The sequence below is a fragment of the Diorhabda sublineata genome, chromosome 8 (assembly GCF_026230105.1).
Source record: "Diorhabda sublineata isolate icDioSubl1.1 chromosome 8, icDioSubl1.1, whole genome shotgun sequence".
Taxonomy (NCBI): domain Eukaryota; kingdom Metazoa; phylum Arthropoda; class Insecta; order Coleoptera; family Chrysomelidae; genus Diorhabda; species Diorhabda sublineata.
In genome coordinates, this window is record NC_079481.1 from 14,957,909 (window position 1) to 14,985,037 (window position 27,129).

Here is a 27,129-nt window from a genome sequence, read left to right on the forward strand (position 1 = left end):
TTAATGTTATGTAACCATTTCTTTTACTAAAGTCAAGTTTTGTAGAAGTTCTACGGCAAAAAGTTGTAGGTAAATACTTGTCACCTGTCCTTCGTAACCAGATCCAGATTATTATTTTTTAAATCAAATTAATTCAATACTTTAAAATAGTAAGCTTGACTGATTCTCATTAGATCATTTTCAAGCAACTGATGTATTTATTTCGTATATTTACATATGATTATGATCTTCAAGCTACAATTTCTAATTTCTTCATTTTAGGACACTGGCATTTACTAACTCTAACGATTCTATTGTAATTACAAGTTAGTTTTAGCGTTCCTTCTAATCGATTAAAAATTTTTGTTGCTTGTTATCCCCTAAATATTATCTGTATAGTATACTATAAACGAAACTCTTAACGTTGTTTTTCATTATAGTCGAAGCCGAGCGACTACTTTACTGATATCGAGGTTGTGATCTTACTGCTTCTCCGCAGTTATTGATCTCCACAGTTTCGTTACATCGCGGTCTCTTACTTTTCGATCTCTATCTATCTATCTATTTTTTGGCCCGGTGAAAAAAAATTAGCGCAAAAACTTGAAAATGCAAAAAATAATGAAGCTTGTGAGCTAGGAAATATAGGAATAGAGTTATTCAAATACGGACTGGGAAGGATCGTAGTTTTCATTCAGGAGAAGAAATTCCAAAGAAATGGAATTTGTCTTACATATTTTCCAAAACTTGATACAGAATACTGATACTGTGACTATGAAAAGTAGAGTCGGCCGAATTGGATTCTATGAGCAGATAACTATAAGTTACAAGAGCCAACGAACTAATACTGCAAAAATATGACATAAAATTGGGGTAAAATATTTAACAAGATAATTAGAAAACACAGCATTGAAATGGTGTGGTAACATCCAAAGAATGCCAGAATACAGATTTCCCGCAGCCCTTTATGAATCGCCACGAAAAAATAATTGATATCTATGGTTTTTGGGCCGGAGAATTGATTTTTGGGGGTTGTGAGACTGGCACCTTGGTCATTTTTTTTATTAACAATTTAATTGTTTAAACGGCCATAGTTTATTATCTACAATAGTAACAAGGTTTATGAATATTTCTGTTTTTGAAGTTTGGAAAAATATTTGTCAGAACCAAAGTTATAGGCAGAGTGGTATAAAAAATTCAAAAATGCGCTGATTTCTCTTTCAATCGGTCATATTTCGGCCAGAGCAAATTCAAATGAGACTTTTGAAAATTCATTTCAAAGAAAATACTTTTCCCTTCAAAACCAGTCCTCATACCTTCATTTTTAAGCATTTGGAACAGTTTTATAGCACTTGGAAGACAAAAATTTAATAGAAAAATGACATCTTTATTTGTTTATAGCCCATTCCTGCAAAGAAGACTAAACATTGTCGAAAAAAAAAGTAGTAAAAGACAACTTTTAAGCCCTCACTTAAAATTCCATGACAATTGGTTGATAAACTATAGCCGATTTTCGGAGCACGGCTAGTTGCCGTTCTATGCGGGCACCGCGTCGCACCGCCGCACGTGAGTCTACGAAGCTTGCAATCTAAACAACCGTTTTCTTTGGCAGTCTGTAGCATAAATATTTGACCAAATAGCAATCAAACAACACTTGTTAGTTGCTTTTGCATAGGCCATAGTCCTTTTGGAACAATATTTGAAAAATATCGAAGGTTCTTCTGTGGTTGTAACAGAAAGTTTCCTACCAATTCTCCAAGTTGTTGCTTAATAGGTAAAATGGAACTAATTTCGATTCAAATTCAAAAATATTCTACAAAATCCTAACGAGATTTGTTCAGTTTTGATGTGATTGTTATTATGTAAACTATAATTGTAATTTTTCTAAAGATAATACACAAATATCGTAGACAAAATTTTTGTATTCATACACTTATTACCAGTAATTGTTTCATAAAAGCTGTGAAACAACACGTTGTAGTTGCCTGAGTACCTATAGTTAGTAAGGCTGTTCACGTTGTTATATAATAATATTAATAATAAGTCTTAGTCGATCAATATGATTGTTGTTAGTTGTACACCACCTGCAACGTTATTGTGAAATGAGGGGACTTAATAAAATATTACAGTTTATTTTCGTTTATTTCCATTTGATTTATCCATAAAGAATTGTTTCAGAAGCTTCACAGTACACTAGATACACCGAAAACCTTGCCAAAACGTCCGCTTTTCTCAATTTTAGTTACGTGTCATTTGAACAGATGAAGAAAATCGTTGACCACGCAATTTATTTCGATACGCGAAAAAAACGAAAAAACCATTGGGTGAAAAACAAGGTCTGTAGGACGAATCACCCATCATTTCGATATTTCTGTTTAAACAAATTTTTGTTACTTGAATATACGTTACATGTCATTTGAACTGATCCTTCAGATAAAGAAAATCGTTGATCTCGCAATTTATTTCGATACGCGGGAAAAAATAAGAAAGCATTGGGTGCAAAACAAGAACCGTAGGACGAATCACCCATTATTTCGATGTTTTTGTTTAAAAAATTTTAGTTACTTGAATGTACGTTACATATCATTTGAACTGATCCTTCAGATAAGGAAAATCGTTGACTTCGCAATTTATTTCGATCTACGAAAAAAAAAGAAGAAAGCATTGGGTGCAAAACAAGGTCTTTAGGACGAATCACCCGTCATTTGAATGTTTTTGTTGATTCTTATTCTGCAATAATAAAGTTGGTATCGTGAATATTATCTAAGTTCTTATTGATTCCAAATATTTCGACGTTATCTATTTCCGTTAGAAATTTTACCAGTTTTAGATAATCTGAATAGTCGCGATTTTTTATTTGAAAGACTAAACAAATAACTTGCTAGAAATGTAGTGGTAGACACGATGGGTCGTCATGCCAGGTCATAAATTCAAATTGTACCAACTGCGAAACCTTAAAACTTACACCAAGGGATCGTCATGCACGAGACACAAACTATCCAATTTACAAAAACAAAAATGTACAATATGAAACAGGCGATAGAACAACCACTTCAGAAAATGACACAAGACAAAATAGACATTGGACTGTATCCAGCAACATTTCTGAAACAATAATTCCTTTTTTTTATCATTTCTGCATTGAAATATCCACTTAGCATATTAATGCAAAAATCAATATTACATTTGTTGTTTAATTCAATTCCATACTGATAATTTCCTATAATAATATTTTGTCCACTTTATGCGTGAAATAAATAACAAAAACAATTTTTTTAAAATATATTTCGTCAACAAGTAAGCACATATTTAAAACTATTTATAATAAATTATCAATATACGAAAAATAAATAAGTAATACTACAAATAAATACTTAAAACTATGAATGATCAAACACCATTATTAATAATGCTCATAATACAATCAGTTAATTTCAATAAGAAATAGTCTGAATCATGATTTGAAACTAAATGCATTTATTTTCATATAGTGAACAATATAACTAATTGTAAAATAAATAATTATAATAAACTAACATACTTTCAACAACAATCAATTATTGTTGAATTTATTGAAAAAATATTTCAATTCTTTCCCAATTTGATTGAAAAAATTTTTCATTTCATCAACGAATGTATCCACGCTTTTAATAGATCTTGGAGTTATTTCTGGAATGAATTCTTTCACATCTTCCATATCTTCGTTAATAGCAGAATTATGAATTAATTTTATTTCCGTATCACCACCGTTATTAATAAAATCAAGCTCATCTTCATTCGGGAGTTTCAATCTGAATAAATTATCCGCCAACATAACATCTAATCTTGCATCATCTTCTTCGTTATGTTCGTTATCTGATTGATTCTCAATTTTATTTGTGGGTGAATTTTCCAATCGATTATTAACAATTTCATTCTGTTGTCTATCGTTTTTATCATCATAATTTAGAATATCTCTATTTTTGTCTGTTTTAATATCATCCATATCAACTATTTCAAGTTCAACATTATTAGGAAGCTTGAATTTGAGAAATTCCTCGTCTTGAATATCTTGTTCACTTTTACCATATTTATAAGTTTTTTGTTCATAGTCTTCTTTTTTTATTTCGTTAATGCTAGTGTCTATAGCATTATCATTAAAATCTACATCTGTGTCAATTGATCGTCTTTTTCTTGTATCTTTTGGTGCGCTTATGATATTTTTGAATAAATAATAGTCATTAGGGGGTATTAAATTTGAATTTGCAGCATATAAATCTCTTTTGAATGAAGAAACGTCAGAAGATTTCCACGGTTTTAAATCGGAAGTCATTGACTGGTAATCACCAAATACGTTTTTCGTTTGAAATATCGATCGACGCACTTTGTTCATATCATCGTGATTTAATTTTTGTTTCTGTGTATCTTCAGTATAAAGTTTCGGGAATTCAATATTAAAATTCCAATCTTCTTGGTTTGGACGAGATCGTTTTTCAATGTTCAATTTACTAATTTTTCGCTTTTTCTTATCGTCTTCTAATTGTTTTTGTACCAATTTATCAAGTTCGTCTTTCCTCTCTTGAAGTTTATCTCGTATCATGTACATTTGATCGTTCAGATTATTAAAGTTCTTCATAGACGTGTCGTCTTTTTTAGATTCTTTCTCTTTGTTGGAATATGTTTTGTCCAAAAATTTTTCTTGCTTGAGATCTTTTTGAATGCTACGCCTTTCTCGAATATATTGATCATGCATTGAATCTAAATCCTAAAACAATCAAAACATTAGTAAGATCAAATCATAGTAAGATCAAATCAATAAAGTTGGAAAAAATATGAGAAATTTAATTATCGTGAAATTGGTTCACTTACTTTGCTTGTAACTCCATTTTCTGGGCGTAAATCAGAATCGTTAAATTGTACTGTCGTCTCAGTAATTTCATCCACCTGAGAACGAAAAAAAAACTGTGTCAAAACTATTTTTCTTGCAAATACGTAAAACGTATAATCCTTCATATCGACGACTAACATATCCCGTCGCGGATGCGCATTCGATTTTTCATCCATAATTTATGCATAAAACGAAACGTTCAAATAAACAACAGGTATCTTCGACTTTCAAAATGCGTTGGACTTTATTAAATGTCAATCAGCAATCCGAATCACACAATGTATCCAATCCAATTGAACCGTCTATTGACAGTGGTACCATCTATTGAAAATTGGCGAATCCATCATTCTTCGAAACATTAATCCACCACACAGAAACCTTCGTGGGCTCATGCAGAACAACTTTGCTGAAGATAATCACATGATAAAATCCATAGTTTACGATTGTATGAAGGATATTTGAGATGTGGATCTACCGAAGAATTTTGAGAGTTGGACGGCACGAAAAATTAACGAAGAAATTCCGAGAAGAAAAAGAAGACATCTGGAGTTATTGGGTACAATAAAACGTAGCAAAACGGCATACTTGGAACATTTGATACAGAGCTACAAAAAAAAATATGATGTCGTGGCTCTCTTATATTAAAAATTGGACAGGGATAAGAGGTTGATGCGTTGAAATCACATGTTTTGGAGGTACCTCAATCGGAATGGAAAAAATGCTTCGATAATTAATTCAAACGCATGCAAAAGTGTATTTTGAAAAACAATTATAAAAATTTGTTGACCATATCAAAACAGACCAGATACTTCGTTTTGTATACCGGAGAAATTTTTTACAACTTATTCAATTTATAGCAAATTAAAATTCCTCGTTGAAATATTGGTGAAACTTACATGATTATCAGTTGATATTTTTGAAGAACTATTTGTTTCATTATTCAGATCCTTCACAATTTTATCTTCGATAGTAGTCTCCATACCTACAGTTTCATCAGATGTTTTATTGAGTGTTTCATCAGATGTTTTAGAGAGTGTTTCATCATAGTAGGGTTCACGGTTATATACGAATATCTGAAATCAAACAATAAAATCATATATCTTCCGAAATTTGCTGTTTATAAACACTCTGGCTGAAAATAATCGTCATTGTCGATCAAATAAAGGTTCACCATTTGACGCAATCAGCGAATGTGGTTTTAAAGCATAGTTGTAAAAATTCGTTGTTGCATACATGGAAAAAGAGTTTTAAAAAAATATTGTGCATACTGCAATTCCACCTAAACGTATATTGGAACAATCAATTGGAGTATTAATCGACAGATATCCTTGAATTGAAAAGAATACTAGTTACTACTTGGGAAACTTCAGGTCAAACGGCTACGTCATTCATCTTAGCCGACAACTAGTACTGTCCCATGACTCATTTTTCTTGGCCTTTCTTGCTGTTCTTGCTTCGTATACACTTTTTGTAACATTTCCATACCATCAAAGCTGCACTTCTCCAATTTTGGTATCTATAGATTTTGTTCTCAGGCTTTTTCAGTATTACTTGTTTTTATTTCTGTCCATCTCTATCTTCCTTAGATATCCCATCTCCATACTCTATATCTCATTTCTTTGGCTTTATATTATGGTACATATTTCCTGAATCAAAAATGAGTATACCCTTTTAAAAATTTGTGTTTTTATTTATTTCGCTATCTCTTTCTTTACCAGGAAAATATTTTTTGATACTTCCGTCTGCTACTATGTTTTCTCTTTTATTTCATCCCTGTTTCTTACATCTCAGCCCGTTTTCCATTGCCCTTTTAGACAGTTTATCAGGTTTGTTGAGCAGAATAATTTTGGCATTTTCTTGAGTCTCCGTTCTTGTATAATGGAACAATTCTGTCAATCTACTAATTCCACTCCTATTCTCAGCATTTCATTCGTTATTAATTTTTTTCAAGTTTCATAAATATTTTCACAATGATTTGAACGATTATCGAACAGAAACTTAGCATCTAAAATAGCTGAAGTTACAGTGAAAATCTCTGAAAATAATCGTTCAATTGTTAATTACAACTTCGTTTGATTGCAGATGAAAATTGCGAATCATATAGAGACAATTACATAATTCAATATAATAAAGAGATGACAGTACAGCTCATACAAATTATTTTCTCGTAGTGAAAATCATAATTTTCTAACGTTATCAGCAAACATGTGTAGAAACATATTGTTAACAAATATCTACTATTTCTTTTTTATTTAATTGTATTCAGCATATCTAATTTTCTCAAAAAACCTGATAATATTTTTAATGTTAGCAGCAAACATATGTAGACATCCTGTTAATATAATACCTATCATTTTGTTGCACTTTACTGTATTCAGCATTTTTCCATTTATTTAATATTTGTTAATTCATAGATACAGTTAGTCTTTATTCTATCACCTATTGTTGTAGTCATCGAGTAAATAAAGTAAATCTTTATTTTTAAAAATTAAGTTGTGGTCTCCAGGATATAGACACGCAAAGTTTTGAGTTTGAGTTTAACTTCCAATAAGAGGTTGCTTCTTATCATATCTGGTATTTAAAACAAAAAATATTGCCATCGATCTCTCCACTATCTCAGATTCATTATATCTGAAAATTTATTCAATCACAATATTTTGTATGAATTTACTAACGAAGTCCCCTTAATTTATAATGTAGAATTCAATGATAAAGATAAAAATGGGGATTGCCACTTGGAAAAATTTAGTTTTCGAAGTTTTTAAATAGCGGAATTCGACAACATTTTCTAAACAACCTATATAAATTTTTGTCAAGGTTTTCACAGATTTTGAAAGCTGTAAGTGTTATTTGTCCAAATCCCACAAATATTAGACCTGAATCACTTAAACTTAAATATATAATTTTTTTGTGGAGGGGTGCATGTGTACAAAAATTTCGAAAATGTGAAATAATTAAAAAATGGCGTCGGGGTAAACATTAGTGTTTGCTAACTAAAAAAATTATTTTCTATATTCAACTTACCTCGTTTAGAAAAGGCCTATCCAAAACAGGATCATCCAATATCAAACTTGGAAGGATATCGGAAGCGGGTAACTCGTTATCAAATATTTCAATAATTGTTATACCCGTGTCACGTTTCTCACGAGCAATTCCTTCATTCATTTCTGTGCCAACTGATCTCTGAAATAAAAGAAAAAAATTAACTTATTTGTAGAAGAATATTATCCAGATGTGTTGTGAATATAACCATAAAAACATATAGTCCGCCAGCAACAGAAATACACGGCCAAGTTCCTCTTAAGAAATAATAGTGAGTAGAATGCATCACAAAGTTGTATCATAAAGCCTAGTGAACGTCAGCTGCGGCTCGATGGGTGAGATAACATGAGAAAAAAAGCTGACTATACTATAGTGTATAATACATGAGCCTGGAACATGAAAAAAATTATATTTTCAATGATTTCTTTTCAAATAAAAATTTTATTTATGATAGCTTATATGTAGATATGAATAAATATATAAGTCAGCTAGCTATATCTCGGCGGACAAACCCTCATCTGATACTTTGGAAGTTATTACGTAGAAAGCATCTATTGCATCCGCTGACCAGATTTTCCTCGACTCACTACTAGCTAATTTTTTTTATTTATCACATCAGTATATTAACAATCAGCTTACAAATTTGCAGCTGGGAGGAAATGACTGAATTTCTTTTTTTGTCGTGCGTGGGAGGCTACTGCCGCTTATGCCACCCACCGAGCCGAAACTGACGTTCACTAGGCTTTTTACGAGGATGTCTTGATATCTAGTTAGCCTAGACCACTTCCATGCATAAACAAAATATTACGTTACCATAGCAACGAACAATAACTTATTAGAAGTGTCAGTGTAAAGTTTGATGTCAAAAAAGTAAACCAGAGTTACGCAATAAATTAAAAGAAAAAAGATGTCCACCGATATTGTGAAAATCGAAAAATTGGAGTATCGAGCCATCATCAAGTACCTGTATTTAAAAGGGTTAAGAGGTAAGCAGATTTACGAAGATATGCTTAATACCCTTGGTGATCAATATCCTTCGTTTGCGACTGTGAAAAATTGGACTGCAAGCTTCAAAACAGGTAAAGTTTCTGTGTCAATCCCCGAAAATATCGATGCAGTTCATGTCATTATTTTATCAAACCGTCGAATTGGGCTAAAGCGGATATTTGAAGCACTGATTATTTCATACGATCGCGATCATCATATAGTTCACATCAATTTTGACATGAGAAAAATTGCTGCTAAAAGGATCCCCAAATGTTTGAATGTTGACCAAAAGCGTGCAAGGGTAGAAGCATCGCGTTCGATCTGTGCTCGATTTGAAAACGATGTAGACTTCTTAAACCGAATTGTTACTATGGATGAGACTTGGGTATATTTCTGCGATACAAAAACAAAGCAACAATCGATGGAATAGCGACATTCTGTTTCTCCAAGACCTAAGAAGTTTCGTGTCCAAAAATCTGCTGGAATTGTTCTTGCTTCAGTTTTTTGGGATTGTCATGGAGTAATCATTGATTGATTTTTTGGATAAGGGTAGAACAATAACTATAGATTACTATTCGACATTACTGACCACTCTACGGGAAAAAAAATTAAAGAGAAAAGACGCGGAGAGCTATCAAAAGGTGTTATGTTTCTGCAGGACAACGTCCCTTCACACAAATTTCATGTTGCTATAGAAAAAATTCGTGATTTAGAGTTTGAATTACTAGAACACCCCCCTTATGCACCAAATTTGGCTCCGTCCGACTATCATCTCTTTCCTTAATTGAAAAAACGTTTGAAAGGTCGTAAATTTTCTTCCAACGATGAGGTAACAAAAGCTGTAGAGGTCTGGTTTGCAGAGCAGCAGGTTCACTATAATAAATGTATAAATATTTTGACTTTGAAATTTTGTTTGGTTCTATAGTAGGCAAGAATTTTTCAATATATCCTCGTAGGCTTATATGCAGACCATTTAGGTCCATAGCCTTGTAATTTCTCTCCACTTCTTTCGGTCTCTTGCCTTTTTTTTCAGCTCTCAATGTTTCTCTCTTTAAGGTCTTCTTCCACCGTTTCCCTCTACCGATTTTTTGGTCTACCTCTTTTCCGCTTGTCCTCTGGTATCTTCCATGCTACTCGTTTCAAGAGCCTATCTCCGTCCATTTGATCTAAGTGCTCTAGTCATTGTAATCTTTTTGTCTTTATAAACGAGCTAATCCTCATTGAAACGTGTATAAATTTCATGGTTTGATCTTCTCTTCCATCGTAACTTTGTCTGCTTTCATCCAAAAATTCTTCTTAATATTTTTCTCTCCAAGATATCCAATTTCTGTTTAGTTTTATTCGTCATTATCAAAGTTTCACAGGCGTATGTCAGGTTGTGTCTCAACATTGTCTTATAAATTCGAACTTTCGTAGATCTAGATATCTCTTTCGATGTTAATATTCTTCTAAGTCTGCCTGCACAGCTGTTACTTTTGTCAATTCTTAGTTCGATTTCCTTTGTTCCTCGTATTTATTATCTAGTAGTTCACCCAGATACATAAAATTTTCTAATTCCTCTACTTCGGACGAGTCTATAATTTGTACGAAAAAAATTGAAGTTGGATTTTTCATCTGTTTTATTTTGGACACCACATTAGTTTGAGTCAATGGAAGATTCAAACATTTTAGTGATCTTCTTTATACAAAGAGAAGAGATTCCGGAAAAAACTGATATTATCAAACTCTGTAGTAATCTCCAATTGAAATTAACTGTAGTCTCTAAATCAGATATAAAATGCGGTTCATATGTATCGAATAAATTCAATTTTAGCGTTATTATGTACTATGTGAAAAATACCTGAAACAAGTTGATTTTTTTCTTAAATTGACAATTTACAATATGAGAATATCATCCCCCTCCTCCACCCCTTCGAAAATTTTAAATAAGATTGGGGGTCGTGTAGCACTTTGTTGGTAAGGGATTTTAGTTCTCTATTCAGCAATATAAAATTTTTCAAATTTGGTGCAATTATAACAGAGGCGATTTTGGAATTCTCGTACATTTTGTATGACCAACTGATATGAATCTGGTAGGTTACTGTCATTTGGGTATTTAGAGTTACTAAAAGACGTCATTTGTCCTAGACTTAAAGAATAGACATTCAAATTATGATTAATTGTGGTAATGAAACAAGAACTCAAAAGGAGGTTTATGAAATTTTTAATACCCTATCAACGCGTTTCGCAGTCTACAGTTAACGAAATTGAAAAAGAGTTTCGTGAAACTACACATGTCAAAAAGATTGAAAAACCAAGTAGAAATGTTCAATTTACTGATGGAAAATAGTACTTTTAGAGATTGAGGAAAATTCGCATAAGACAACTCAAGAACTTGCAGCTGACCATGATGTTAGTGAATCATCTATTTTGAGAGTTTTACATAAAGAAAAATACCACCCCTACGAAGTTCAGTTAGTTCAGGCGTTAAATGAAGATGGTTCTGATAGAAAACAAGAATTCTGTGAATTGATGATGGACAGAATAAACGTAGATTTGCAGTTCATAAAAAAATAGTTTTTTTTCTGATGAAGAGACTTTTCATTAAACGAAACAATTAACAAACAAAGCTGTATACATTAGAGTAGGGAAAATCCTTACTGAAGGTATTAGGCTCAAACTGAGTATCCTAAAGTGAACGTTTGAGCAGGTATCATTAACAGTGAAATTATTAGCTTTATTTTTTTGAGGGCACAGTTAATGGTGAGGTTTAACTTGATTTGTTTGTTAACTTTTCAGTGCCTATATTACAAAGACTTCTTCCTGATGTTAATCATCCAAAGGAGATAGATCAATCTATTTAATACCAACAGAAGAAATTATTTAGGCGAGGTTTTTCCCAATAGGTGGATTGGAAGACGTAAAACGATCGAATGGTCGGCTAGATCCCCCGATTTGACTCCTCTCAATTACTTCTTATGGGGTTATTCAGAATCTAAACTATAATTCAACAAATCAGAAAATATTGCTAATTTAAAAGTTAGGATAATGGAAGAAATTAACAAAATAACGAAGGTCATACGAAATGTTGTAAGAGAATTTCAAAATCATCTGGAGTGAATGGTGGTCATTTTGAACATTTGATTTAATGAAAAATACATTCTAAATATTATGCGACATTATTATATTTATTGTACGTAAAGTTTTGTGATATCTATCTTTTAACTGAGATATAAAAATTAATGAAAAATTTACTTAAAGATCGTACTAACCTTTTTGAATATTTTTTGATCGTAGTATTCATTAATTTCTGGAATGTTTCCTTTAGCTTTGGCACCTTTGTTTTTACTATATTCTGGTCCGAAAAATTCGTGTATACAAGGTAGATCCTCTTCAATGTCAGTAAACTCTTCAGAAGATGTTAAAAATTGTAATCTATCGTCAGCTTTGCCTTTCGATTTGTTCTTGTGCTTTCTTCTAGTTGGTTCAACTATATCTATAGTCGGATGTTCGATACCGAAAGGATCGACTTTAGGTTTTTTATCAAATAGTTTATGTTTTTTGAATTTAGGACCGTTGTTGGCATCAATGAACATTTGCTCTTCTAATTCTTCCGAATCTGCTAATTCTGCAAAAATTTCACCGTTGGCTCGACTTCCTTCTGTATCTTCAGAACGCTGAAAATCATCTAAAACATCCAGACTTGTTTCTCCTGATTGACGAATCGTGGCTCTAATATTCTCCTTTGGCTTAGATTTATTACTTTTCTTAACAATTTTTGGATCTTTGGCGTTTTTATTCAAAAGATCCATGTTGATGTCTCTTCTAAACCTGAGATTTGATTTCAAACCCCTTATTTTGTCTTTTATATTTTCTTTCAAAGTTATTGAATTTCCTATGAGTTCTTCTCTCTTATCTTCCCAAAACCGTTTTCTTTCGGCAATTTTAGCCTTCAGATCCGCCAGGTCTAGGTTTACAGCTAAAAATAACATGTCTAGGTATATAAACTAATCCAAACAATCTTTACATACAGTTTCGATAATTTTATGTGTACTTTAAATTTCAGAATTCACTAGAATTAATATCTGGATTTTAGAAAGAAAAATATATACCAAATACAATTTTTGAGAAAACTCCATCTTCAGATAATATAGATTAAGATAACATATATTACAATAATCGTTACTAAATTACAAATTCTTTGAAAGCTCTGTTTAAGTTTTGAGATATGGCAATCCTGATGTGAATATGTCAAATTTGACATTTTTAATAATGAACGTGTTGTTATACGAGTGTTATTTGAGTTACAGAACAAAATTCCTTCAAGACGAGCCAAATCCAACAAAAGTTGTTCACGCACGAAGCACTTTGAAGCAAATGGTAGCCTCTTTTTTTGAAATCATACCCAATTATAAACATTTGTTTTTATTTCTACCTCAAAACGTAAGTAAGTAGCAACCCTCGTATCTTTTATACTCAAATAAACTGATTTAAGTGAACTTATCTTCGTGCAAAATCACATAGTTTAGATAGTATGCGAGTAAAAGCTGATGTTTTGATTTTTTTTATAAATTCAATACGGCTCGAGCACATTATAGCAGTGAGGTATAAAATAATAATTCGCCCTAGATTATTTCACAAAAAAATTATTAGAAAAATTAAATAAATGAAACTGGAAATGCGCAATTAATGTATTTAAATAACTATGGAAAGTATTCTCCATTGACTCGCTGACATAGATTTCTATAACTCCACTACAAAATCTCTTCGTCGCTTTTAAGACCATTCATTGTACATATATCCAAAACATTGCTATAGTTGGGCTTGATGTGTCTTGTAAACCTAACCTAAATTAACCTAACCTAATTAATCTAACTTAAACCATAGAATTAAGATATTCATACAAGAAATTCAACTAGAATTAAGTCTGGAGAAAGTGGAGGCCAATTTACAGCAGGACCATTAACTTTATCTAGCATCTATGGAAAGTCTGTTGCTGACAAAGTATTTTATGAAAACTGCAAGTAGATGTCTAATTTTTGCGATAAAATAATATATCCAATTATAAAATTCTCAAATTTTCCAATCCGAACATTCAATTTAAATTCGTGTTAGAAATGATTTTGCTACATGTCATGCGAATTTTAAATGTTTACAATTGCTTGAACGTGTTCGTTATGGAAATTAGTTAGTCCTCTTCCCATGAAGCAAACATCATGTGAAGTTTCAAAAATCAATATCACCAGTTAGGATGACAGATAATTTTAGCATTATCAATTGACATACACAAAATGCCTACATTGAACAGCCTAGCAAAGCTAACCATCAATTGATATGTACCAGTGAAGTAAATTGATTATTAAAAAAATTACTACATAAAATAGCTAGCTGGGGGATCGAACATTTAGGGAAGCTACAAGGAATGTGAGAAGGTTTCAAAAATCCATGTCACCAGTTAAGATGACAGATAATTTTAGCATTATAAATTAACATACACAAAATTTAATTATAATGCTGGAGTTTCTGGAATCGTTGGTGATATCCATATTGAACACACTGCTAATACAAAAACACATAATTACATTGTCTAATGTGCGTTTCGATAACAAGTTATCGTCTTCAGAGACTGTTTACTAGCTTAACTCCAGTTTCTGAAGGCGATAACTTGTTTGTCGAAACGCTCATCGAACAGTGTAGTGGTAAGTTAAATCATGCGTTCATAATGTTGTGATTAGTTTTGAAATAATGTTAAAAATACGTCGAATTTTCAAAATGTATTGAGATATTTTTTTAAATCTACTTACTATACCAAAATATTTTCAATTATCTTTGCTTTGTCTAAAATAATCTATAAGGATAATAGATATATTTTCGTAAAGGATATCTGTGAATGAATGGTCTTCGTAGAAGTAGCCTATAGAAAAAAGGTTTACCGAATCTCATACGAAGAAAAGGAAGTCTTGGTTTGTATACTTTGGGTATACCAAAATATTTTTTGTATAAATATCGAGGTGGTTTCAAAATACTACCAAGTCTTGGCTTGATAAATGATTTGCGCAATGTGGATTTTCTCCAGGGGAATAATCTATACAAATTGAGAGAGTTTTTATATAATTTCAAAAGTTTCATGGGTTTCGGTTGAAGAACAGAGTTTCGAGGTAAATTGAATCTTTTTGGGAATGAAAATGTATTTGCGTATCTCCTTTTGCTTGTTAACGAATCAGAACAATCGGATAGTTGCTGTAATTTACAAAATAAAGAGTTGAAGATAGATTTGGACTTGCCTCGTCTTTCTCGTACATTCTTCTTGTTACTGAAATTCGGTGTTCTTTTTATTGCCGTATTTTGATGACCATCTAAATGCTGATTTTCGTTCATCCGACTATACTTTTCCAACAGTGGCATATTGATGGCTCTTCTTTCCTTTGGTAATGCAGATCTCCTACTTCTAGACTTGTTAAAATTTTTACTAGCTTTTTTCAACAACGCGTCTAGCTCTTCATCTGTAAACTTGATGTTTTTCTGGGCAGCTCTTTCAACAGCTCTTTCTTTCAAAATATTCTCAATTTCATCGCTAGTCAGCTCTAATTTAGTTTGTTTCTTCTCTGGTTTTGTTTCAAATTTCATTGACTTTGCCTTTTCTAATAGATATTTTTTCAAGTTTTCTCTCTTTTTTTCAATATCGAAGACTTTCTTATGTTTGTCTGAGAACTTAAGTTTATCGATGAAATGTTTCCTTTCTTTTTGGTCTATTTTATCTTCAGTTTTCTCTGGTGGCTGCTGCTCGGCATCTGGAATTAAAAAAAAAGTATTGTTCAGTTTATTCCAATAATTTCATGACATTATAGAATTTATAATGCAACTTGAGTGTAAATTATTATCTATAAAAAATAGTTTTAAAGTTATACTTATGATACACTTAGCATAAATTATAAGAGCCAGTGTCATCATCGACTTTGTTATATAGGGTGAGTCATGAAGAACCTTACTTACTCCAACCATATGTAGAGTCCTTTATGGTGTCAACTTCTCTATTTACTTAGAGAATGATTTGTGAAATTTTTTCATGATGCAGTACACTATTAGTAAGCATTCGACTGGTATTATCCAAACTTAGAAATCCAACAAAAATTGTCGCTATTAAATATCATGTAGCTCTACTGAGTAATAAACTGTAAAAGCTACTAGTAGTAAACAATCAATTTCTTCTAAATTAAATTAAATATTATAAAAATCTATCTTACCTAACACTGTTGGCTCCTGCTTGACAAAACTGTTATAATATCTCTCATCAAACTTCATTTCGTTCTTAAGATTATTAGTGATTTCTTCTAGTAAATTATGTTTGATAAATTTTCCTCTTGGACCTAGTTGAAGCGCTACTTCTTCGGAGAACGGCATCTGTTGATCTTCTTCTATTTCTTCGAGGAGTAAATTAGTTTCTTGTTCATTGTCGATACATGTTGAAGCTCTAGCTCCAGGTAAAACAAAGAAACCGATAGATAATGGCGGCAAAGCTAAGAGAATGTGAGTTGCTGATTTAGTTCGACGAATCTTCGGTTCGAAAGGTTGTTTTTCATGAAAAACTTCAGAGGCTAGGAGTTTTCCGTTCAAATATGTTCCGCTGAAACAAAATAAATTCTTCGGGTGATTCGTAAAATGAGTTTTGAATTTTATTAAGTACAAAAATTTTTAGTAATGTTTTTTCATAATCGAATTTCATTATTATAATGATTTTTCGAGACAATCAACACATTCTTTCAGCATCCTCCTTCCAAGATATCGTAAAAATGTACAAGAAGACAAAATTAATGTCATCATCATACTTTTCATAATTTTCGCCAAAATTGAGCAACCATTTTGTTTTGTTCATATTTTTTGTAAAAAAATATATTTTTTCATATAGTCTATCCCAATTTTGTTCAAATATTGCATTTTTAAAAATGTTCAAGTGCTTAGTAGATCTCAAAATTAATTTTTCAGTAGAAGCTTCAACTTTTCCTTGAATGAATAATAAAAAACTTTCCCGATATAAGTGAGTTCAAAAAACGCGAATTTTGATTTATTTCCTCTCGCAATTCCCCTTTCCAAGATCCAAATTCTATATCTAAGGTCATTACATCAAAGTTATATTGCACCAAAATTAAAATAATTGTTTTTATTTTTGGTTCGTAAAGTCTATTAAAACCGATGGAAAATCGATCCAAATTTTTAAGTTTCGAATCAAAAAAATTAATGGCATTTCTTGAAAGTGTATAACAAAAATGGATCACAAAAACTTTTTTTTATCCTGAAATACTGAGAATTGAATAAATTGATAAATTATAAAATAACGAAACAAAAGAAGTGTAATGGAATTTGATGACAGAGAAGTTAAAACAACAGCTGATATTTTATGTGAGCTCCATTTGCACATATCACAGCAGCACATTTTCTTCACATAAGTTCAACTAAGTTATTGAATAAATTTGGTGCAAGTTCTGCTCGATGATGTGGAAAAGATTTCTAAGCTGTTGTATGATTTCTGTCTTTAAATGATGGTACAGAGTCTCCGTACACAGTGCTCTTCAATCTCCTCAAGCGTATTGTTTTCAAAAAACAAATATTTAATGACAGATCGATGCTAAATTTTCTCCGTTTTCGAAAGAATCGACACACTCATACGATCGTCAAACGGAAACTAACCGTCCAATTTGCCAAAAACTCAGTGAGAATCTTTCAGACAACCCTCGTATGATTTCTAATCACTTCAAACCGTTTGAAATTTTTGAAATTTTAGACACTTACTAAGGATCGATTATAACATAATCATTTAATAAATTCGTAGGATTATCCTTGCCAGGAGAATAATTGAGATGCCTCATACGTCCATTTTTCTGTTCCTGTTGCTTGTCGAAATGAGATTATCAAATAATTATATCAATATAATAATCAGCACCTCATTTATAATTATAATTTTCTAGTCTATCAGTAGTTTCTACTTTTTAGTGTAATTATAGTATTGTTCAGTTTTTTATAAACTATAATTCATTGTTAAAATATATAATTTTTTACTTGATAAGAAACAAAATTCAGTATTCTAAAATTGTATTAATCATTGTTCGTTCCAGAATACCATTCACAGCTATCATTATAAGAGGTGTGATCCAAAGAAAACATGTGCATGAATTTAATCATATAGTGCAATTTCTATTATAAAGCATATAGAATTATGCCCTTATGAACATGAAATTTTGTTGAAAAAAGTGTCGAAGAAGCCCACGAAATGAACCTTTCTGTGATAATATAATTTTGAAAATTGTTTACAAGTAGTACGAGAGCTGCTACGTAAGTTTTGAGATGTGAATATGTCAAATCTGACATTGCCATCATAAAGTTTGACATTGACAGTTTGACTTGAACGTGTTGTCAAACGAGTGCTATTCGAGTTGTTCTCAGATACTTGAAACACTCATCAAGGTCAAAAAATGAACATTCTCGTGCGAGGTTTTCCTATGACGCAGATTAAACAACAACGCTGATCAACTCACTTCGACTTTTGGTGATGAAGCACCATCACCGTATTTCGCTGGTATTCCGTGTTCGCAATATCGTCAATTGTGCCAGAAAACTTATATTGCAAAATCGTCGTGTGATTGAGGCATGCTTGGGCATTAGTTCTCGCTTACATTCAATACTGCATGAAAATTTGACTGTCAAAAAAATTTGATCGCGGTGCTTTAAAAACTGGGTATGTCGCCTCCGATACGAGCAATGTAGAAAGTTCATTTCTGACTGGTACAGCAGCATTTTTTGCCTTTTGCCAGAAACCAATCGCAGAAGACGAATCGTTCTCCACCACGACAACGCGAGCTCTCACACACACATCAGTCAAACAAAAACGTTTTTGAACAGTCATAACATCGAATTGAGGGTGATGTATCGTACAGTCTTTGTTTGGCACCCAATGTTTTCTTCTTATTCTCGCAGATCAAAAATAAATTGCGAGATCAACGCTTTTCTACAATTGAAGAGGCCATGAATACCTCAAACAACAGAAAAAATTGCTGGATCGCTTCTTCAATTGTGTATACAGTTACGAGAGAATATAAAAAAATTATCCAAAAATATGAATTTGAGCAAAGCAATAATATCAAATTTGATTATCTGGTATTACAAGACACAAAAAATTATTTAAAATGATGGATTTAACGTGTATTGCTATCAACAACAGTAGCTCAAAGAAGATAAATTCTAATTATATTCTATGCTTTATTTTGTTTTTGAAAAAATCATCAAATATACTTACGTAGAATTTGCACTATCTGAAGTTAAAATGTACGACTGTACTTCCATAGATTTTTCTGGTAGAGTATTTCCTAATTTAACTTTTACTTTATATTTATTCTGATTGTCATTCACAATCATAACGGTAAGCGCTCCTCTACGTACAAAGCTGTTTTGTTTTCTAGTACAATGGGCGAAAATATTTGTATCCTCTTGGAATAAATTTGATTTTGTTTCTAGCACATTACATCCCATGAGTTTCTTGTGTAGAAGCGAGCACCAATATATCTAAAAGGAAAATTTCTATTTTGTCAATTTTTTATTGAAGAGGGAATAAACACAGAAAAATAATGATAAATAACTCTTGGACGTTACTGAAATTATTACAAAAGTTTGATAAGTTTTATTTGGAAAAAAGGCAACTCTACTTTGTTTTTAATGAAATAAGTGTTTTTAGTTTCGAATAAAGTGAAAAATGGAATAGTGTGAAGAGTTGAGAGTACAACTGATAAGAGATAAGACAACTGAAAGGAAGCAAAAAGTCTGGGAGCTTGGATAAATATAGAAATACAACGATAAAACAGTAAATAAGTCCTTATAAATAGTAACAGAAAACACTTCTCAAAAAATCAGAAATCGGATAAATGTATAAAAATATAAAGTTAAAAAACAAAACAAAAAATTTATGAGGAACATTTTGAGAAGTTTCTGGTCGAAATATCAAAAAAAATCACAATTAATTATTGAGACAGAAATGAAGATTCGCAGGATAAAACTGGATATGATGAAACCTTAGATTGAAGGATAAAGACAATATGAAGAAAAGTGCATTTCATAAGGATACAATGGAATGAAAACACATGTAGAATTGGGTACTATGAAACATTAGGTTAAAGTACGACGAAAATATGAAAGAAAAAATAAATTACGAAGACGTGCGTTGGTGTTGTGATGAAGAGAAGGATTAAATTGGGTATCAAAACATTAGGTCGAAGGATTAAAACAATATGAAGGAAAATGAGATATTGAGTTGAAGAATGAAGAAATTTTGAACAAAACATGTATTTTGCGTAGGTACTTTAGATTTGAGACGCAGATTAAATTGGATATCATGAAACATTTAGCTGAAGGATGAAGAAAAATGAAGGGATAAAAACAAGGATAAAATTGGATATAATAAAAAGTGGAGAGATTATGAAGGAAAAATGCATTTTGCATAGGTAGGTTGGGTTTAAGAAAATGATGAAATCAAATATTCTGACAAGTTGAAGAAAGAAGAAATTATAAAGAAAAATGCATTTTGCGTAGGTACTTTAGATTTGAGTCGCAGATTAAATTGGATATCATGAAACATTAAGCTGATAAAATTGGATATAATAAAAAGTGAAAAAGTTATGAACGAAAAATGCATTTTGCAGTGGTAGATTGGATTTAAGACTAGGATGAAATCAGATATCATGACAAGTTTAAGAACGAAGAAATTGTGGAGAAAAATGCGTTTCGCAGACGTAGATTGGAATGAAGACAGGGACAAAACTGAATATAATGAAAAATTGAATTGAAAGATAAAAAAATTAGGAAGGAAAATTGCGCTTTGCAGAGGTAGGTGGCAATTAAAATGAGGGATAAATGTAAATGCGAGCATTTGTTCTATATTGCAATATTTTATTTTATTAAACCTCAAATTTATTTTAGAATATTTTTCGAATAAACATATCATGCTAGACATGGTAAACTTGCTTTTACTGTTAATATGGATAAATTTTTTCCATAATTCCGAAAACTTCAACTCCTATATTTTCAGATGAACTAGTTGCTTCAAAAGAAATTAATAATTAAAAACTCACCGGAGTGGCAGCAAACAGTTCGTGTATACGTGGTTGTCTGAAAACAACATCATATCCCATCTTTGCTAAATTACCAATCTGCTTAGCCCACACTAATGCCGATGAAAAAGTTACAGGTTCTGTTGATTTAGGAACGGTGGTCCATACTTTGACCCTTGGCTTAGAGCTTGGACGTTGTAGTATTTTGTAAACGACATCTTTTGTTGGAAATTTGTTCACGTCTATGCCATTCCTAAGAAAATATGACAAAGTTTGTCATTTTGAATATTAACCTCAGTAAAATATATAACAAATATGTGCTAATTAACGACAATATTTTCTCAATGAAATATAGGATGAATTAAGCGAAGTTTATAATAGGCTTCATGGACGGAAGGAACAAGCGCAGCAATCAAATCTAGCTGGTCTCTTAGTACACTCCAATATAACAGAGATTCTTTAAGGGAAGCGATTTGTTTTTTTTTTACAAATATCTATCCCGAGGTTACTATAAAATTGAATTAGACATAATAAGGCGTCCCTACCCAGCATTTTCCATCGACACCTGGTCAGTTTCAAATTGTGGGACTGCCTCAAGGCTCAATAATTTGTCCTAATTCGTTTTCATAACTATTGCTGAGGCAAGAATTCATTATTACACTTATTTTCTCCATTTCAATGATATATTAGTATTCGAAAAGAATCGGTTGAACCACAATAAAAATTCAACCAAAACTAGGGCTGTTAAACTGGTCTGATGAGACATAATAACGTCGAAACTAATCAGTAGTTACAACTTCTTCTTGCAATTAACAGCCATTGGGGTTGTTAATATCGACGAAAGGGTCGACTTCTTAGACCTAATATATTTATGTTTTTAAGGTTTCTTATGATTTAAAATTTTTTCAAGACAGTTAAAAATTTTACGTTTCGTCTACTTTCAGTTATCAAAATATGATTTGACTCAAACAATATGCATATTTATATTAATCAATAGATCACCTGAATATCAAAATAAAAATAAAATCAAAATTGAAATTCTTCTGTTTGTAAGACACGCTTCTATTTTGTTTTATACCTTCTTCTTTTGTTATTAGTCTGAATTCGTTCCCATTTTGCTCGTTCATCATCATTGTTTTGATTTGCATTTGCATTTGCATTTGCATTTAAAGTTCTTTTATCCAAATTTTTGTTAATACCAGCATCTTTCTGTGGTTTTCTACTACAATTACAATGTCATCTGCATATAGGTTTATTGGGATCATCTTCTTTTGTAGATGTTGTGATGTAGATTTTCGTTTCTTTACAATCTGCAGTATTTCATCCATGGTTAGTATTAACAATAGTGGGCGTAAACTGTCCCATTGTTTTATCCCTTCTTCTATAGTAAAGCCTTCAGATCTTTTACCATTCAGTTATACTTCTCCTCTAACTCTTTTATATACTCTTCTTGTTACAGTCATTATTTTTTTGGTACTTCCAGTTTATTTTAATATCTTCCACGCGCTGTTTTGTAGGACTGAGCTGAGGTTTCTCTTAGGTCTATGAACGTTCAGTACAGTTTTTCCTTTTTCGTAACGTTTTTCTATGATCATATTTCTTTGTATGAAAAAATGATCTATTATTTGTCTTCCTTGTCTGAATGCTGCTTATTCTTCCTCCAGTTTGAGTCTACTTTTTCTCTTTTTAATCATTCTTCTATTCTGTATATCTTTTAGAACACCCAAATTAGGCATATTGGTCTGTAGTTTTGCAATTAGTTTATTCTCTTTCCTTGTGGATTGGAACTCGCAAATTCTGCTCCCACTCTTCAAGTACTGTTTCTGAGCTCCATATCCATGATCATCATCTCCCATTTCCATATCTTGCCTTCTTCTCCCAAATATTTGACCATTTCTAAATCTATCTCATCTGCACCGCTCTCCATGATTTCCATTTTCAATATTACTCTTTTCACTTATTCATAGTTGATTTTTTTAACATTTGTATTTTCTCTTTCTTCTTCTTTTGCTATCATGTTTCAAAACAACAAATATATATAAGTCCCATAGTATAAAATATTAGATTTTTGAACCGCTGACAATTTGTTTCAAGAAAAACGTACTGAAATATTAAAGTTGAAAATCACTAACTAACGTGAATATAATCATAATTCATTTAAAAACATTGAAGAAAATTTCCTAACAGATGAAATCTAAACTAAAGCGATACTTAGATATAAATTTGATACTCACGGTTCCCATATAACAGTTTCAGCAACACCATTCAGTTCCATCATAATATTTTCAATTTGATTTTCAGGAATAGCGCTTATATCACTTCCTACTATTTTCCAAGTATCATTTTTTTCTCCATAGGCTCCCAAAATATAATGCAATATATTCAGATCTTGTATATAGCGCGTTTCGTTTTTGTCTGAATTATCTGAAACAGCGCAACAAAAAATTTGTAATACTATAAAGTAAATCAGTTTTCAATATTTTCAAAATATTCGAGAATAGCTTGATTTTGATTGGTAGTTTTTTTCATTGATATCTTTCAAATATGCATTGTCAATTTAGTAAAAAGTCATTCTGTAGGTGATTGGGGGTATCTAGCTATTTTTAGTTCCGAAATTCCATACCGTGTGCTATAAACAGCAAAATAGGGACAATAAGGACAACATGATACAAGGTGTCTCAAAAAAAGTTCACCTTTTTATGCTCATTGCGTGAACGCGGCTATTCGGAGAGGTGCGGGAGGTATGTCAATCGACCTTTAGGAATTTAGTTGCTATGGAAAATTTCTCGGGAACAGACCGTGGGTTGTGTGTGCGTGAGTTTTACAAAAACGATAATTCGGTGCCTGTAGCGCACAGGAAATTCTGCAATTGTCGTCACTTAAGTACATGATGAGGCAGGCGCTTAGCTGATTGAAAAATGGATCGAGATGTTTCAAGATGCCGGATGCCAAGATGCCAACAGTGGATAAACAAAAAAATAAGGCGATCCAGGTCCTCTGGAACTATTAAACACAGTAATACTCGGTCGTTTCGTGACGAGTCTGACTTGTCTATTTAGTATTTCGCTTTCACACAAATATGTGGGGCTCCAGCAATTCAGTTGATGCAGAATTGAAGCCAATGGATGCTGGTTAGAGGCTTGATGCCGTGAATCAGATAATTGAGCGCTTTCCAATATTTTTTTTTGGATTAATCTCATTTCCATCTTAATAGGCACGTCAACAAGTGCCGCTACTAGAGTGCAACTGATCCAAAATATAAACATCAGAAATCTCTACATTTACCTATAGTTACGGTATGGGTTGCGATTTCAGTGCAAGGAATTATTAACTATTACTTCCTTGAAGATTATAGCTCCCGTGAATTCAAAGTGTTATGTGTTGATGTTTGCCGATTTCTTCGTGCCTAATCTCTAAATTTCTGATGATTCTACTCACGTCCAATAGATCTTTGCTACGAGTTAGTGACATTTTGCCTGGCAAATTAATCTAGCGTTCTAATATCGAAACAGAGAAACCATTTTTCGAAACATGTCAAACAAGAGAATAGTGTTAATACAACGGACAAAATCGAAAATGGTTTTTGTGAAATTTTGTAATTTGTAATTCAAACATTTCAGGTTTTTTTCAATTTAAAACACATCTACAACTTCAACACTCCATCTTGACGACTTACCGTATCCAAGTTGCCAGTAACAACTAACATTAAGTTGATCAGAAATTTCGAAAAGTGGTAGCGTAGATTTTGGATTCCAAACACCTTTATCGGTTTGATCATCGTTTATGGCAAAAATGGGAGTCAATTTAGCTAATTTGAACCATTCGTTAACTCCAAACCACATCGAAGGAGAAATTCTGACGCTGCCACCATCATCTGCAAGTATCTTATGAGAACTCTCTTCGACATCCACATATTTCATGAACTGTGTTGTTGGACCTGCTATTCGAATGAACGCGGGGCTTAAATGCTTGGCTAAGCAAAGAGAAGATTCGCTGAAAGTTAAATAGTATATAAATCTTTTTATTGATACATTTTTCTCTTTTAAATACTACCAGTGACAAATTTTAATAATTATACAATCAGACTCTGTTCAAAGTTAATTGAAGAAAGCCTTTCTCATAGTCAAATCCAATTGAAACGTTTGAGTAGTCACATAAATGACTGTTGAAGATATTTCTCTATAAGTAACACGTGTCTTTATGTGATATTTTGTGGATAATCCCCGGAATCGAGCAAAGGATCACAAAAAAACATTTCAAATGATAAAGGAAATATGTTATAAGCAAAAATAAGGAATAAATATCGAATCGATACGGGACTTATCCATTGAGCTAACTCTATGAGAAAATCAAGATATATCCAATAAGGAATGGGAATAGTATAAAGCTCTAGTAGGAAGCTAAGCTGAAAGTCATCATTAAACAAGGAGCACGTGTAATAAAAAACGATAAGCATAAAATTAAATAAAAAAAAAATGTAAGGTCAAACAACTTCGTATCACACTAAAAGAATACTGCGAACGTTAGAATTGAACTTAATTCGAGGATGGTCCCAAAAGTACCTGGCCTGACCTAGAGATGGCAGTAGTTGTTTATATTAGAAAGTATACAGCAAATATTTCAAGTTTGAAGACGTCACGTTGCTTAATTTTTGTTTGGCAGCCATCAATAGTGAACGTTTTCAGTGAATTTGTAAATATGGAAAAAATGATCTTCGTTATGTGATAAAAAATTTTTATTAGGATGCAATTAGCCAAACCAATATAAATGCTAGATTCTACTCTGGGTGAGATTGCTCCTTCGTTATCAACATTGAAATTTTGAGTTTAACGAGGCTATATTACCTGCGACGACTACCATCGCAGTGGTCGACCAAACGACTTAACAACTCTAGGAATGTTAAAGAAAATTCAGAACGCGGTACTAGATAATCGTCGTCTGAATGTGCGCGAGCTAGCAGATGTAATAGGTATTTCAAAAAGTGAGTTTCATCGCAAATTAACTGAAAATTTGGACATGAGAAATCTGTGAGCAAAATGGGTGCCGCGTTTGCTCACAATGGAACAAAAACAGCGTCGTGAAGATGTTTCCATCCAGTGTTTGGCAATGTTTTACAGAAATAAAGCCAAATTTTCGGGCCCCTTCATAACCATGAAGTTTAGGTTAGGGAGGTAACGAAACTAAGAATTTACTTCTGCCAGGAAGTGAATGAATCAAATTCCGGGCATCTCCTGCAGTAGATTAAGTTCACTTTTGGATAATTTTATCATTTTTTTCTATTTCAAAGAATAAATAAAATCTATTATTTCCTGATAATTTTTATTAATTAATTGTTTAATCCATAATTTGAAAATTATACATTTTTGCGTTCTACTTTTCAAACCCTTTCTAAAGAATTATCGCACGACCCACTTGCCGGGGGTAGCCGTCAAGAGTAGGGGATAAAAAGTATTTCAGTAATGTAACATCGAAGGGAAAATTTAGGAACAGTAATAACAAAATGTGAATTTTGGTATATGTATAAAAATAAAATCAAAATAGAAATCTGTTTTAACAAGAAAATTAAATATTTCCTTTGCTTTTACATAGGATAAAAGATAGAATGAAAACCTGATTAGAAAATTCATCTAGACCACAAACAAACTGTTAAAAGTTAAATACAGTAACTTAAAAAGGAAAATTTAGAAACAGTATTGCCAAAATGTCGATTTTGGTATATGGAAGTTGAAAGAATACGTTGTACAATCTACGTATTTATAAATATGCAAAAAAATATTCTTCTATGTAAGTATAATCATGTAAATACGTAGGTATCTTCGTTATAAATGCAGCACCCTTTATTAACTTTTATAAAAATCACTATAATTTTATACATAATATTTTCTTGGTAAAATCTATTAAAAAAAAATGATAAAATAATAATTTACCTTAAATTTACTCCTGCTAGTAGAACTGCCGGATCCACAGATATACTGAGAAATTTTTCACTAACACAATGAGTAGGTTTTTTAACGTTTATGTTACAAGATACTTCAATGTGTTCATCGGTTGCATGGCCAAATAAAAAAAATGAAGAAAATAACAACAATTGCGATGATATTACTCTTATAGACATTTTGTATTCATTTAATATTAAAAGTAATAATTATTGTCTACTCGTATTAGCCACTAAATTACTTGTGTGAA

At 31.8% G+C, this 27,129-nt stretch overlaps 1 protein-coding gene across 1 annotated transcript; it reads right to left on the minus strand.

The window, feature by feature from the left end:
- Positions 1 to 3,138: 3,138 nt before the first annotated feature.
- On the minus strand, positions 3,139 to 27,129 carry LOC130448364 (uncharacterized). Its single transcript, XM_056785722.1, has 12 exons — positions 26,871 to 27,129; positions 24,620 to 24,936; positions 23,178 to 23,367; positions 20,965 to 21,196; positions 19,140 to 19,405; positions 16,096 to 16,475; positions 15,136 to 15,642; positions 12,124 to 12,830; positions 7,868 to 8,026; positions 5,740 to 5,916; positions 4,825 to 4,899; positions 3,139 to 4,720 (listed from the first exon to the last, which is right to left on the minus strand). The coding sequence occupies exons 1-12, from the start codon at positions 27,056 to 27,058 to the stop codon at positions 3,530 to 3,532; spliced, it is 4,389 nt and encodes a 1,462-aa protein (XP_056641700.1). The 5' UTR covers positions 27,059 to 27,129; the 3' UTR covers positions 3,139 to 3,529.

Excerpts from the sequence above, each read along its gene's own strand:
- LOC130448364 (XM_056785722.1), bottom strand. The coding sequence starts at position 27,058 with ATGTCTATAAGAGTAATATCATCGCAATTGTTGTTATTTTCTTCATTT. Across the intron at positions 24,937-26,870 it reads CTAGCAGGAGTAAATTTAAG|CGAATCTTCTCTTTGCTTAG; the intron begins GTAAATTATTAT and ends TTTAACTTTCAG. Across the intron at positions 19,406-20,964 it reads AACTGTTTGCTGCCACTCCG|ATATATTGGTGCTCGCTTCT; the intron begins GTGAGTTTTTAA and ends TTTTCCTTTTAG.